At 34.7% G+C, this 14,046-nt stretch overlaps 5 protein-coding genes across 5 annotated transcripts; 1 reads left to right on the top strand and 4 right to left on the bottom strand.

Moving 5' to 3' along the window:
• Nucleotides 1-6: 6 nt before the first annotated feature.
• Nucleotides 7-2,655, top strand: KHA1 (Kha1p; the record flags this gene model as incomplete). The annotated part of the gene is made up of 1 exon (XM_003980158.1): nucleotides 7-2,655. One exon carries the CDS (start codon nucleotides 7-9, stop codon nucleotides 2,653-2,655), a length of 2,649 nt encoding a protein of 882 aa, XP_003980207.1.
• Nucleotides 2,656-2,760: 105 nt separating this feature from the next.
• Nucleotides 2,761-7,428, bottom strand: BCK1 (mitogen-activated protein kinase kinase kinase BCK1; the record flags this gene model as incomplete). The annotated part of the gene is made up of 1 exon (XM_003980157.1): nucleotides 2,761-7,428. The coding sequence occupies one exon, from the start codon at nucleotides 7,426-7,428 to the stop codon at nucleotides 2,761-2,763; it is 4,668 nt and encodes a 1,555-aa protein (XP_003980206.1).
• Nucleotides 7,429-8,656: 1,228 nt separating this feature from the next.
• Nucleotides 8,657-9,172, bottom strand: MRPL49 (mitochondrial 54S ribosomal protein bL21m; the record flags this gene model as incomplete). The annotated part of the gene is made up of 1 exon (XM_003980156.1): nucleotides 8,657-9,172. The coding sequence occupies one exon, from the start codon at nucleotides 9,170-9,172 to the stop codon at nucleotides 8,657-8,659; it is 516 nt and encodes a 171-aa protein (XP_003980205.1).
• Nucleotides 9,173-9,648: 476 nt separating this feature from the next.
• Nucleotides 9,649-10,299, bottom strand: PHS1 (enoyl-CoA hydratase PHS1; the record flags this gene model as incomplete). The annotated part of the gene is made up of 1 exon (XM_003980155.1): nucleotides 9,649-10,299. The coding sequence occupies one exon, from the start codon at nucleotides 10,297-10,299 to the stop codon at nucleotides 9,649-9,651; it is 651 nt and encodes a 216-aa protein (XP_003980204.1).
• Nucleotides 10,300-10,688: 389 nt separating this feature from the next.
• Nucleotides 10,689-13,805, bottom strand: SAP185 (Sap185p; the record flags this gene model as incomplete). The annotated part of the gene is made up of 1 exon (XM_003980154.1): nucleotides 10,689-13,805. The coding sequence occupies one exon, from the start codon at nucleotides 13,803-13,805 to the stop codon at nucleotides 10,689-10,691; it is 3,117 nt and encodes a 1,038-aa protein (XP_003980203.1).
• Between the last annotated feature and the right edge of the window lie 241 nt (nucleotides 13,806-14,046).

The raw sequence follows: 14,046 nt of genomic DNA, 5'->3' as shown, positions 1-14,046 counted from the left end.
TAACCTATGGCTGCTATAGGTGGTGTTTTATCCGGAGTTAATCCGTTCACTTACAATGAAAGTTCACCTTTAACCCTTTTCTTATTCCAAACATGTTTGATCTTAGCAACATGTAATCTGGTAAATATACCATTTTCCAAAATTAGACAACCAAAAGTCATATCAGAAGTTATCGCAGGTGTCATATTGGGGCCTACTGTCTTTGGTCAAATACCAAATTACACCCAGACAGTTTTCCCACAATCATCTATTGCCGGTTTGAATTTAGTAGCCAACCTAGGAATAATCCTTTTTATGTTCTTCCTTGGGCTAGAAGTTGATACAGAATTTATAAAGAAACATTTGAAAACAGCTTTATCCATCGGTATCATAACATTGGCAGTCCCATTCGGGTTTGGCTGTATCCTAGCAATCCCCTTATTCCACGTTTATGCTAATCAAGCAGACTCTCCAAGAATAATCAAATTCACTGTATTTATGGTTTTCATAGCTGTCTCCCTAGCGGTAACAGCTTTCCCAGTCTTATGCCGTATCTTAAATGAATTACGTCTAATTAAAGACAGAGCAGGTACCATCGTTCTCGGTGCAGGTATAATAAATGATATCCTTGGTTGGGTTCTCTTGGCGCTAAGTGTCATTCTTTCTAATTCAGATTCAGATCCAATAAACACAGTATACATTTTACTTTGTACATTTGGATGGTTCCTTGTGTATTTCTATCCATTAAAATACGGTTTGAAATGGGCACTCATAAAGACTCATGAGTTAGATAGAACAAAACCTTCCACTTTTGCAACCATGTCAGTATTATTTATCATGTTCATATCTGCTTATTTTACAGATATTATTGGAGTACATGCCATTTTTGGGGCTTTCATAGCTGGGTTAGTGGTTCCAAGAGAAAATAATTATGTCGTTAAACTTACTGAAAGAATGGAAGATATACCAAATATTGTCTTTATACCAATTTATTTCGCAGTCGCTGGTTTGAACGTTGATTTGACTCTATTAAATGAAAGAAGGGATTGGGGATATGTATTCGCAACCATTGGAATTGCCATCTCTACAAAAGTGGTCTCAGGGGCAATAATGGGTAAAATTCATGGATTATTCTGGAGAGAAGCTACAGCAGTCGGTGTATTAATGTCTTGTAAGGGTATCGTAGAAATTGTCGTGTTGACTGTGGGTTTGAATGCAGGGATTATTAGTAAAAAAATATTTGCCATATTCATATTGATGGCTTTAGTATCAACGTTTGTTACAACACCATTGACATTGCTCGTTTATCCAGATTCTTATCGTCAAGAAATTAATCAATATTTACAAGATAAAGAAGATAATAAAGATAATAAAGAACCTGATAGCTTGGAAATGACCACAGTAGAAGAGGAAACAATTAGTTTAAATTCACTTGATGATATTAAACACTTCCATTTCAGTGAAATTATTAATGTCATCAATACATTGGAATCTATACCGACATCATTAGAAATATTGAACTATCTTTTGTCAGGAAAGTTACCCTCTAAGACAAGAAATAAGACACCAACACCTGGGAAACTCCGTCCAGCCAGTGTCATATCAAATTCTTCCACAATAAAATCAAATCATAGGATGAAAAAGATGGTGAAGTTATGGTCAAAAAATATAGATGAAACTGAGACTTCTTTACCAGTAATTGGTGAAGAAGAAGAGCCTTGTGCGATCGAAACGCAAACTCCTCTGAAAACTGTACATCTTAGATTATTGACCGAAAGAACTACCGATTTACTTCAATCATCAGCAATTTATAATGAACCCACCCATTTTACAGCAAATACTGATTCTGTCTTGCAGATTTTCGATATTTTCTCAAGATTAAGCAATATACAATTTTCAAGTGAAGTTGTTTTTTCTACTATGCGTGAGAAAGCAGTTAATATTCTTTCGATGAGTAAAAGGAATTCAGATTTAATATTACTGCCATTGAAAGGTGCATCATATCAGGATTCATTATTACAAGTGGAAGAAAAATATAATAATTTCGAACATTTTTATTCACATTTATTGGGCCTTAATGAATTATCTTACAATTTTTTTAAAATTATTGCCGGCCATTTGAGTGCTCATTCCGCAATTTTAATATCTAATTCTGGAGGAAGATTGAACGTAGATAGATATAAAAAGAAAGCTATTAATTTATTATTACCAGATCCTAACTTGGCATCTTCAGATTTATTAGCTGTATACATGTTGCTTTTGATATGCCATACGGAAAAACAAAATTCCTTTACAGGTGCATCTACCATTTTTGTTAATTCTAAGAATGTCGGATTTGCTGAAACTTTAACAAATACATTCAATGAGAATGAATTATTCCATGAATCCGATCTCGTCGTGATACCGATTGATACAGAACAGAAATCACATAATGAAGCAAAGGAACGATCTTTTATAGAAGCTGTATTATCAGATGGGTTGACAGATGCTGCATTGTCTGATTTGGAAGAAACTACATTTATTATTCCAGAAAACTTCTTTTTCCAAGATACTCCCTTCTCTTCCGAGACTAAAGAAACTATTCTAGAAAGTGCAAATAAAAGGTTTAATGTGCTAATCGTCCATCATTGCAATAATGAAATTCTCACCAAGTCACCAACTATATCCATAATTTAACCACATTTTTTATATATTCATTATTGGCATTATTTTATTTATATATATTATTCGAAATAAATCTATAACAACATTTTACTTCAATATATATATAGTTGGAAGGTCTTAACTGCTCTCTTGTGATGCAACTCTCAATTTCGTTGAGTTGATTTTATCGTTTGATTTAATAAACTCTGCTAAAGCTGTCTTTTTAAAGTCAAAGCTAGAGTCCGTTCTATTAAAGGTGTGATACAATAACTCATCCGCAGTCGGTCTCTTGTCAGGATCTATTTCAAAACAAGCATCTAAAAATTCTCTTCCTTCCGCGGAAATTAAGGGTAAAGTATCTTCTGGGATTGGTGGTGCTGACTTGGATTTCCCAATTTTAAACATTGCAGCAACAACTTCGAAATTGGACCACGGTCTCTTCCCTGCAAACATTTCTAAAACAATACAACCTAATGACCAAATATCCACTTTAGCGCTATAACCTTGTTTTGTATCCACCATTTCCGGTGCCATCCAGAATACTGTACCTCTCATTGTCATATCAGAATTTGAATAGATATCTTTAGATTTCCTAGAGATACCAAAATCGCTGATCTTACAAACACCATCTTGATCAAGCAATAGATTATCTGCCTTCATATCCCTATGAAGAATACCACGAGCATGGAGGTAAGCTAACCCTCGTAAAACTTGTATATTCAAATGTCTAATCAATGGTTCATCAAATCTACCATATATCCTAATTAAAGATCCAACAGACCCGCCAGCAACATATTCTAGGAACAGACTATATATATTGTCTTTATTTTCGAATCCTAAATATTGAACAATATTTAAATGATCCAAATCTTTTAATGTAGAAACTTCTGATTTGATTGCATCTACGGTACTCATAATAGCTTCATCTTGAGAACTATATTTAGGAACTTCAACTTGTTTGACAGCCATCATTTCTCCAGTGGTTACATTTAAACATAAGTAGACTGCACCAAAGGAACCCTTCCCAATCATTTCACCTTTCATCCAAGCAAATTCTTTATATTCACCTTTAGAATTCTTCGATTTATTTATTGAAACCATTTGCTTCTCAGTAACCTCAACCATTCTCGTGCCCCACATCTTCGTATTTTGTCTTTTTAATTTGATAGATTTCTTCCTTTTCTCACTAGCTTCATGAGCAATCGTTCTAATCGTCTTAGTTCTTCTAGGTAATTTCAGCTTACTATTTGTAGATGAAATAATCCCATCTGAAAAGGGATTTTTTCCAACTTCTTTAGACGGACTGGTCTCTCTTATATTCGTAGCAAGATCGTTATTGAAAATGGATGGATCTTTCGATTTTGGAGAAGTGGGGGAGGGAATTCCCTCGATGATCGGTTTATCCAAGTTAGCAGAGGGGAAAAACTTTTCCAAATTTTGATAAACTACTTCTGCAGTTGGTCTCAAAGTCATTTTCCTCGTTGGTTTTTTGTCTTCGTTTTCTTGTTCATTCCCTGTCACTATGATCACATCATCATCTCGTTCATTAAGCTCGTCGTTGCCCTCCCTAGGGCTTGATTTTGAAACCAGAGTGTCATCATCATCATCATCTAAAGTCTTTCTAGTCCACTGAATAATATCACTTTCTGAAGAGGAGCTTCCATCACCATCGTCATCATCTGACAACATTGGGGCATCAGCAAATGTAATATTATTTTCTTCAAAGACGTCCGCTGCTGATGTAGAAGAAATGACTCTTCGCGTACTTCCTCTTTTTAATAGTGGTGATGGCATATGAACATTGTTTGTTGAGAGTGTAGAACCTGATCTGTTTATTCCTTTTTTATTCATTATTGGAGGAAGTGGATGAATTATAACATCGTCAGCATCAGATCTAAATTTTCGAACTGAATCAGAAGTCACAACTCCTTTGTATGGTTGAGGCACTAATACATTCGTAGAGCCAGGTGTGTATGAAGCTACTATTGCATCGGTCGGTAGGCTTATTCCTTCTAATTGAGCACTGCTGACAGGAGGTGGTGGTGGTTTCGTCCTTCCATTCCTATATATTTTCTTAGATCTTCTTAAATTGAAATTTGGTTTCCCTGAAGTTTGACTAGATATTGAAAGAACTCTTTGAGGAGAAACATTGGTTGGCGCTTTAGGCGCTTCTCTTTTAGGCGCTAATTCGGGCTTTGTATATGGTGACTCACGTCTTTTATTAAAATCTATTTCTTTACTCTCGTCTCTTCTGAGAATATGGAATGAATTAATTTCTTTCTCTTGTATAGTCATAGGATGATTACCATTATCAGGTAAGGCAAGATTGAACTTCAATGGCTGTACCTGTTTCGGCATAATTTTGGAACCGTGGGGTTCTTCGGGGACGATATTATCTTTATAATTCCAATAATTTATTTCCTCGTTTGTATTATTATTGTTGTTAGTATTATTCGAACTTGCATCATAATAATAGCTCGGGGTTTGAGGATACCTTCTACCGTTCCCAGATGCATGATCATCAAAAGATGTTATATCAGATGAGGAAGTATGCACTGAGTTGTTATCGACATTAGTCACAATACTACTCGTTACAGAACCCAATGAACTTTTGCTCTTAACTGAGCGTAATTGAGGGTATTGTTCGCTTGATACAGTTGCAGCTCTACTTCGTCTCTTCAAAGGTTTTATTGTTTCTTGAATGTAGAATTTATTAGTTGTCTTCTCAAAGGAGTCATCCATTATAACATTCAAGATGTCATCAGGAATGGCAGCACCTGCATCACAATGAAAGTCAGTCATGTGAATGGTAAAATTCTTGGATATAATGCCCAATTTCAATGCAAATAAGTCTTTTAAATTTTCAACAGTTTTCGCAGAGCTTATATCGATCGGAACATATGAGTTATTATCCTTCGTAGCTAAGATATATTTGCTTTTTTGAGAAAGATTTTCGACTTTCAATTTTTCCTTTGGGAAAAATATACTATCAATTTTTATTTTCGTTTTCCTTGTTTCCTTTGTATTTATTTGATTATCAGTTTTCTTTGCTTTGTTTTCTGATTTATACGGTTCTTTTTTCTGTGACTGTTTAGTGGTGGGAGTTGATATTGGTGTTATTGAGGCTGCATCCTGGTGAGTAGGAGTTAAAGTGAGTACACTTGAATTTGATGGTGATGGTAATACCAGAGATGGGGAAGATGTTGTTGGATGTGGGATAGGAGTGATAACTTGACTTCTCCTTTTAATCTTTTCCCATATAGTGCTTTTCTCTTCTGATGAGGTAGATCCATGTTTTACTGGAAGTGGAGGTACAGATTCGTCGAAGTAAAATGGTTTAGGTTTTGCTAAATTATCGCTAGATAAACTATGATGGTGTTTGCTTGAAACAGTTTGATACGACGATGCATTGACAGAATTTGAACCTTTGTTATCGTTATTTGTCATGTTGCTATTAACTGCCGTTGCTGATAAAGAAGCAGAAGAACCAAATAATGTGTTTAAGAGAGACGACTCAGATGAACTGCTTTTATGATGCCTTCTAAATATGCCACCTGGTGATGCCGATGGCGGCGTCAATGGTTGTTGTTGTTGTTGTTGTTGAATATAATGGGTCGTATTGGAAGGTTTGTTGATAGTGTTAGTATTGCTATTGATCGATGTGACTACTTGTTCTTCATTTATTGACTGTGGGCGTGACGGAATATATAATTTTATGTTTGAAGAAGGACTCTTCGCATAATTTGGTGAATTCCCAGAAACTGAACCACGAAGAGAAATAAAACTTCTTCTATATAAAGAGCTTGTACTTTTAGTCTTCTGATGACTCCTTAAGGGTAACGATTTGTTTGTATTGTTATTAGTATTAAGATCATTTTGGAATGATGGATCTGATTTTGTTGGTGTCAATGCAGATTCAGATGCCGACCTGGAGGAGGAAGATGATGATGACGCAGAAGGAATATCATCTTGTGATTTGCTATTATTATGTTTCAAATTTATCGATTCACTTGAACTTCTTAAGGGTTTTGTCTTTTCTAAACTTTTTTGTCTGATATGATTAGTATTGTTAACATTTTTTGTCATCGTCTTCTTCAGTAGATGTTGAAATCTTGTATACGATGCATTTTTCCCCTGAGGCAAATACCTTTCATAAACAGCAAAATTGTCATGAGCCAATAATTTGATGAACTTATAACCATATATTTGATGTTTCCTAAAGAAGGTGATCCATGATTCAGGAAACTCGTGGAACCTAAACCATGATAGTACACGTTGTAAAGTCCATTCATCTGGATCTGTAGGATCCCATGAAAGTATTAACTTGTCGAAGGATAAGCTATTGACGCTATTTCCTCCTGATGACTTCCTTGAATTGGAATTATTCGTATATATTGATTTACTGTTTTCGGGGACATAGGGCATCGATACAGTAGCGGATGGTGTATTAGTCGAAGATACAAAATTTGGAGTGCCAGTATTTAGCAGGGGTCCAATTGGACTTTTCGGACTAGTATTGTTGGAGGTAATATATTGTGATATAGTAGAGGTCGATGTATTAACGTGCAGCGGCTGTAGAGCGTTACTATCTGTGGTTGAGGTATCTACAGAGATTTCTTGGTTAAGAGATGTCCCATTCAAAATTGTGGAGGTCCTATTATCATTTACGACACTCTTTCTCGATGATGGTCTGGTAGTTTTCGTCGATGTACCTTGCTGATTAGATGATGGACCAAATTTTATTGAAGAAGCAGAACCGGAGCGAGAATGATAGCCACCCCCAGTGATCTTCTTCAAAAATGGCATTCAGTTTTGATATAATATGTATAGTCAAATTTGGAACGCGAATTTGTGATCAGATGCATGGATAGACACCTTCTTGCTCAATAAAAGTGTTGTTGGCGATGTGTTTTTGATCTTAATATAAACAAACAATTAAATAAAGAAATAATAAATAAACTCAATAAAATGTGGCGCGAAAAGGTTTCGAAGGGCAGTTCCAGTAATAGTGACCGTGACACTTTCACCATGTCAGAGAATATACTATAGAATATGCCTGGAAGCAACTTCTGGTAAAGGTAAACTAGTACAACAATGATTTATAAAGTTGGTATAGTTTTAAATTAGGTTCGTAAAATTGTTTAAATACAAGTTTATGAAAATTTAACCTTTTCAAGGAGTTAGCTAAAAGTTTTTACAAACTCTCTTACAACAATTTTCTGCGATTTTTTTCGTTCGACAGGTAAAGTATTGTGAATATTTCAAAGCAATATTGATCCTGGACAAAAGTATTGAATTCTGTTTCAGGTTCAAGTAATTTAGTAGGCCGAGGATAAGACATCAAGTTGCGGGATTGGAAAATTTTGCTTTCTCCGTCAGTTCTTGGTCCTAATCTTTCAAGTCTCTTTTTTCTGTTTCTCTTTGTATGATTCCAGGAAGGATGAGTTCAATTGATTCTAATATTAGAGTTTTGATCAATTTTTTTCTGTAGCACTTTTTTCAGGGCTCATTGAACGTCAAATTGTTGAACTATCCTTCTTTTTCTTTCCTTGTTGCACGCCTTTAATATGTTCGCATTACGTGTTGGCCATAATGTTACCTTTGACTTACTCTAATTTAAGTGGTAACCCCTAGAACAAAAAATTATAGTACCCTTTGAAAGAACAAGGAGTAATCCAGAGAAGTATAACAAAGCAGCCCTGGAATCTATAGGATACTAGAGATGATTAACTCACATGTCCAAGTTGGTGACGGCTATGTTGGTGAGGAACCACCAAGCGGTTTAGATGTTGGGCAATAGGTTTGGCTGACCCGACATTGATAGAGCAATGGCTTTATTTTAAGAATATCTGCTGGTTAGTTCAAACTCATACGTACTTTGATATTTTTATTAGCGAAAACCATAATACACTCAAATACGAATGTAATAAAACTAAACATTTATAATTCAAATAATGTGATGATATTGTATATTTTAATATGTAGGATAAATTGAATATGTGAGTTGTATATTTACATGATTATCATAACTTTCTTAATTTAAAGTTAGTTCCGAGATTCTTAAAATAGTTAAATCACCTTTAGTTGTAGCATGACGAACTCTTCTATTTCTTCTCTTTGTAACTTCTCTAACTTGGAACGCACGTTTCGTCTTCTCGAGTACTGTAGCTCTTATTGTATATAACGATGGATCAATGGGATGACCTACAAGTTTATAATTCCTGGATCCAATTGCTGTGACATTGTTTAGTGTCAAGATATCTCCGACAGCAGCTTGTTTCACTTTGAAAGGTAATATGAGTCTGTCCCCTTTGGTGACGACATAGGGTCTTTCATGAACTTTTACAGTAGCATATAATTCATTGGTTAGCTTTAATGGAGTTAGATCTGGGATATTCGTTGTCGGAGCCTCATCATTTGATATTATCTGGTCCCTTGTGTCTGGTATATTTGTTGCTGGAATTGATATTGACCTACGAAGAATTAAAGAGCTTGGAGTGAAAACTTTCGAAGTCGATATTTTCCAAAGAGAAAAACTCCTTAAGAACATGTCGGATTATGTGTTTTATAACTACTAGCCCTTGAACTTTTCTTTTCTTGGCGAAGCTGTTTTTGGTTTGAGATTGCATCCCTCTCTTTTATCTTCTTTTGCCTTTCCTTAACTAGACTTTTACAGACCTGAAAATCTAAAACTTCCCGCCAATTTCCTTTTCAAAGTTTCCACGATTATAGCGACGAAAGATGAAGAAAACGTAAGGTATTACTATAAAAAAGCAATTTCTGTCAGCCAAATATATAATTATGCTCTACAAACGTAGTTTTCTAATCTTATTAAATTATATTTGAAAGTATTATATCATTTTTACAAGTGTCTCAATCTATAAAATAGATAATGAATGTTGTATAAACTGTAATCCATTTCATGAACATTTTTTATTATCTCTCTTCATTAAAGAGATGAAAGAGAGCATGGTCACTTTTATAATGCAATTAGCTGTAGGTTACTCTAAAGAGCAGCAGAAGTTTTTAGGATTGCTTTTTAGCGTCATTCTTCCATGATCTCATGACTTTCTTTCTTTGCGCAAGCATGTGAAGGAAAAGCATTGGCAATCCTGGAATATAAGTCAACATAGAAATCTGTAAAACCCTCTTGAAAAGTATAGAATATGATACCTCAGCTATTGGTAGAGAAGAATAAATGACGAACAACTCACTAGCAACACCAGTTGGGTACAAAACTAAGAAAAGATTATATCTTAACCATACCAAAAATTTTGGAGCACCATTCTTGCGCACTAGCATGAAGAAATAGTACAAGTACCTAACAATTTCGGTAATGGACCATGCTAACAATAATGTAACATAAGCAATCGATTTGGTAGCTGGTGTTTGAGGCAAAAGTTGGAAGACACCGATAACTACTAACAACCTTGAGAAAACTTGGGCTGCTGTAGTTAATAATGGAGAGCGAACAATTCCCAATAATGAATTTAATATTTCAATTAATGCGCCGCATTGAATATAAGTAACTAAATCCTTAGTAACTAGAAAAAATGATGGCTGACCTACCTTTGGATATCCAAAAATCACGTTAAGGAAAATAAAACTCCAGCCAAGTGCTGAAATTAGATTGTATAGCGCCAATGGCGAAAACACAGATGCAAATTTTTTACCCATTGCCTAAACGATTGATCTTGTGGTTTCGGGATCCTACTCTTCTATTATTATTCTCTATTATCTGTTCTTGAAGGCTTTACATTATTACCTCTGTTTTTTTCAGCGGCTGAACATTTTTATAGACCATAAATAGTCTATAAAGCTAAAAAAAATAATTGGCGATCGTTGAAATTTTATCTATATTATAAGAAGGATAACTTTCTAATAAGGTAAAAAAAACGTACAATTAGCAAAATGAAGTGTCTTTATAGCAGGAAGCAAAAAGAGTAGATATATAAGTCTATAAATCTATAATTTAGTCAATAAAAATTTCCCAACACAGTCTTAAATATTCTCAAGAAGTTATGGAGTTTATGTTACAATGAGATTGGTAGTTTTACAAATTATTATTAATTGCTATGATCTTTCCATCGATTGGTATAGTTAACCATACCTTCCAGCCTTTCTTGTTCATCTTCGTCCCATGAGAGATTGTCTTTACTTGTCGTCCGGCATAATGAATATATATCGTTCCCATCGTCTTTGCCATTACCATAAATGTCGTTTCCTAGGTCGTCTTCTAATCCAAAATCACTGTCATCACTGAAGTTATCCTCTTCTGCTTCTTCTTCATCAATAGTTTCTTCCTCTGGTTCGCTGTCATCTAGCGGTAGTGATCTGGAATAATATAGGCCCTTAGTTCGTTGCAATGAATGAAGATCCATCATATCACTATATAACGGATTATTCAACTTAGAGTACGATTGACCATCATCATTAGGATCTAGATAAGCATCGTTATCATCATCATTTAAGCAGTCATGCTCAAATTGATGTTGAAATATGTCTTCATCATGTATTTCTGGTTCCGCAGGAACCGCTTGAGTTCGTATGTTTTTCCAGGAAAATGGTTTGGCTACAGATTGACCACTCTTATCCCTCTTATCTTTCTTATTAGCATGATCATCTAATTTTGTCCCGTATGGTTTCATCTTGGTAAAATCAGAAGGTTCATGTTCTATATTGTTTAATGAAAAATTTAATTTTGTTGTAGTTCCATCAGGATCAGTATACTCATAGTATCGAGTACCGGTATCATCATTATAAGGGTCATAATTCCCTGGATCTTCATCATCATAACCAACTACTTCTCGTTCATCGTCTTCATCGTCATCGTCACCAAATTCAGACGATTGATGGAAACTATTTAACATAGAAGAATTGTTAAATTCGATATTATAATCCTCGTCATCTCCATTATTCTCCGTATAGTATTCTTCAACATCATTACCTAATAATTCCGGTGATATCTCTACTGAGTCAAATGATGTACCATCCTCTCCTTCTTGATTTTCAAAGCCAAGAATTTCATCAACGCATTCCCCTAAAGGAGTTTCATATTTTTCTCGAGTGTCTGCAAGTGTCGTATCTGCATAGTTTATCCATTCTGTGTTGTTTAATGCATCCATTATATCAGTATTGCTGAAAGATATCTTTGTTTCTTCAATATATGCTGCCAATTTCAATATTTCTTCACCGATCAACGTCAAATGACCCATATAACCTAGCCTAAAATCGGTCTTCTCTTCATAAAGTGAGCTTTTTTTATCACCTTCTATTATCAGTTTGCTAATTTTGATGTTTACTAATAAATCTTTTAAAAGAAATACATTATAACCTGTCTTCAAGGGGCCATTAAATATTTGCTGGATAATATCGAAAACAACATTATGAAGAAAGTTATTCCAGGGAAAACTGAAGAACATGTTCAGTATATCTGTAACAATCTTTGTATCATATAGAGACATCTTTAACAAGTCCCCAGGAGTTGGATAGTCACGTATTTGTTTTTCCAGCTCTTCTGAATCATCAATAACATCTCCTTCTAGTACCTCAACATCGGTATCACCTTCCTCTGAAGCCACTTTAGTCACTGATCCATCGGCAGCGGAAGAAACTTCATCATTGTCGTCCGTTTTCAAATCGAGGGAATTTAATTTTTCTGTTACACTGATATCTTCTATATCAATATCATTATTGTTAACAGGGGTCGTTCCTTCAGAATCCTTTGCTAAGGATAACAATCGAACTCTTTCAGCGTCCCTTTCATTAATAATAGACTCAGCTTTCAATTCGTTGAGAAGACTCATATTGGAACAATGTAATAATTCAGCTATCAATTCACACACCTTGAATCTTTCAAACCCTAACGGTTCAATATTACCAAATGATGTTCTTAACATAGTTGAATTAGTATCTCTTAATAATTTCGTAAATTTAGGCATATATTCTGCAAATAATGTTATCAATGGACCTAAATAAATTGGATCTTTATCACTTGGTGGATGTGTTTCTAAAGTTGTATAAAGAACTTGAACAAAATCATAATCTGAGTTGTTTTTTCTTATCAGTTCGATAATAATACCTACACTGTTGCTTAACGCCGTGCCACCATCTAACATGTTGTTAATTAACTTTTCCATGATATCTCTAGACACTAATTGACGCGTTAGTTCGTTTGGTCCAATACCAGATGCGATTTCATTATTACAATTCCCACTTATAGTAACAAATGCCTTTAAGAAGTCTGCAGCGGCTGTTTGTATGGAAGCATCATGTTCATTTGAAAGACAATCGATTAATCTCGGTATTAAATTCTGGGATTTCACACATTCAATTACACCTGTAGGAGCATCGGGTTTATCAGAGGAAATCACCTTCAAGAGGAAATCTAATAACGGTGGGTTATCTATATGGTTTAGGAAGCGATCAACTAAATTTTCTTGCCCTAGAATAAATGATACCATTCCAGTAATATCCATATCCAACAGCCTTTCATTTATTTTCATAAAGTAAGTTGAAGTCTCGATAGATAATGGAACTGAATGATCCATAATTGACCATAATTTTTCCAAAAATTCTTCTTGTTCCATAATAGCCGAGGAAATAGCCCATACTTCAGCAGATAAAACCTCCGCAGCTACATGTGCTCTTTGCACTTCGACTTGTTCTTCCATTACTACTGGCAAAGTCACACTATTATCTTCTGATACTTCGGATACTGTTCCATCAGAATCATTTCGGTCGTCACTTTCTTCTTCTTTAGGAAATCCGTCAGACTCATTATCATCATCGCTCTCCGAGTCACCGTTATCACTAGGATTTTCTTCATCTTTCACATGTTCATCAAATTTTACATAGTCTAACAATCGCAATAAGACCTCTGGATACTTTATATATATCAGTAGTTTGAAATTGGAGCACATTAATTCTGTATACAGTTCTTCATCATCTAACAATTCATCTAATATTTCTAAATTTGGTTTGTAGTTTTTGAAGCCAGCTTCCGAATTAGGAAGTGATTCATCCGCTTCTAATTTTTCTTCATCATTATTGGTGTCATCTAATGTATCAGATGATTCTTTTTTTAATGGTTTTTCAATTTTAATAAACGCCCTGTCTAATATTTTAGATATCGATGATTCATTTGAATAATCCTGTCCAAACTTCCAAAAAGATCCCGACATGGCCTCGTAGTTTTAAAATATGATGTTTTTCAAACAAAGTAATGTGAACAACGAAGGAATGCTGATTAACTATATATCTGTCTTTACAGATTTTCAAAGGCCGTTATATTGTGGAGCTTGCAATTTTAGAGCTGTGGACACGCCCAATAAAAATGCAACTAAACTAGCGATAGCAAAGTAAGAAAGTTTGACAATCGTTACTTTAAATGTAATATATGAAATGGGATTCTATATAAACATT

Source organism: Naumovozyma dairenensis, chromosome 7 (genome assembly GCF_000227115.2).
Source record: "Naumovozyma dairenensis CBS 421 chromosome 7, complete genome".
NCBI lineage: Eukaryota > Fungi > Ascomycota > Saccharomycetes > Saccharomycetales > Saccharomycetaceae > Naumovozyma > Naumovozyma dairenensis.
This window is presented reverse-complemented; position numbering and strand designations above follow the sequence as displayed.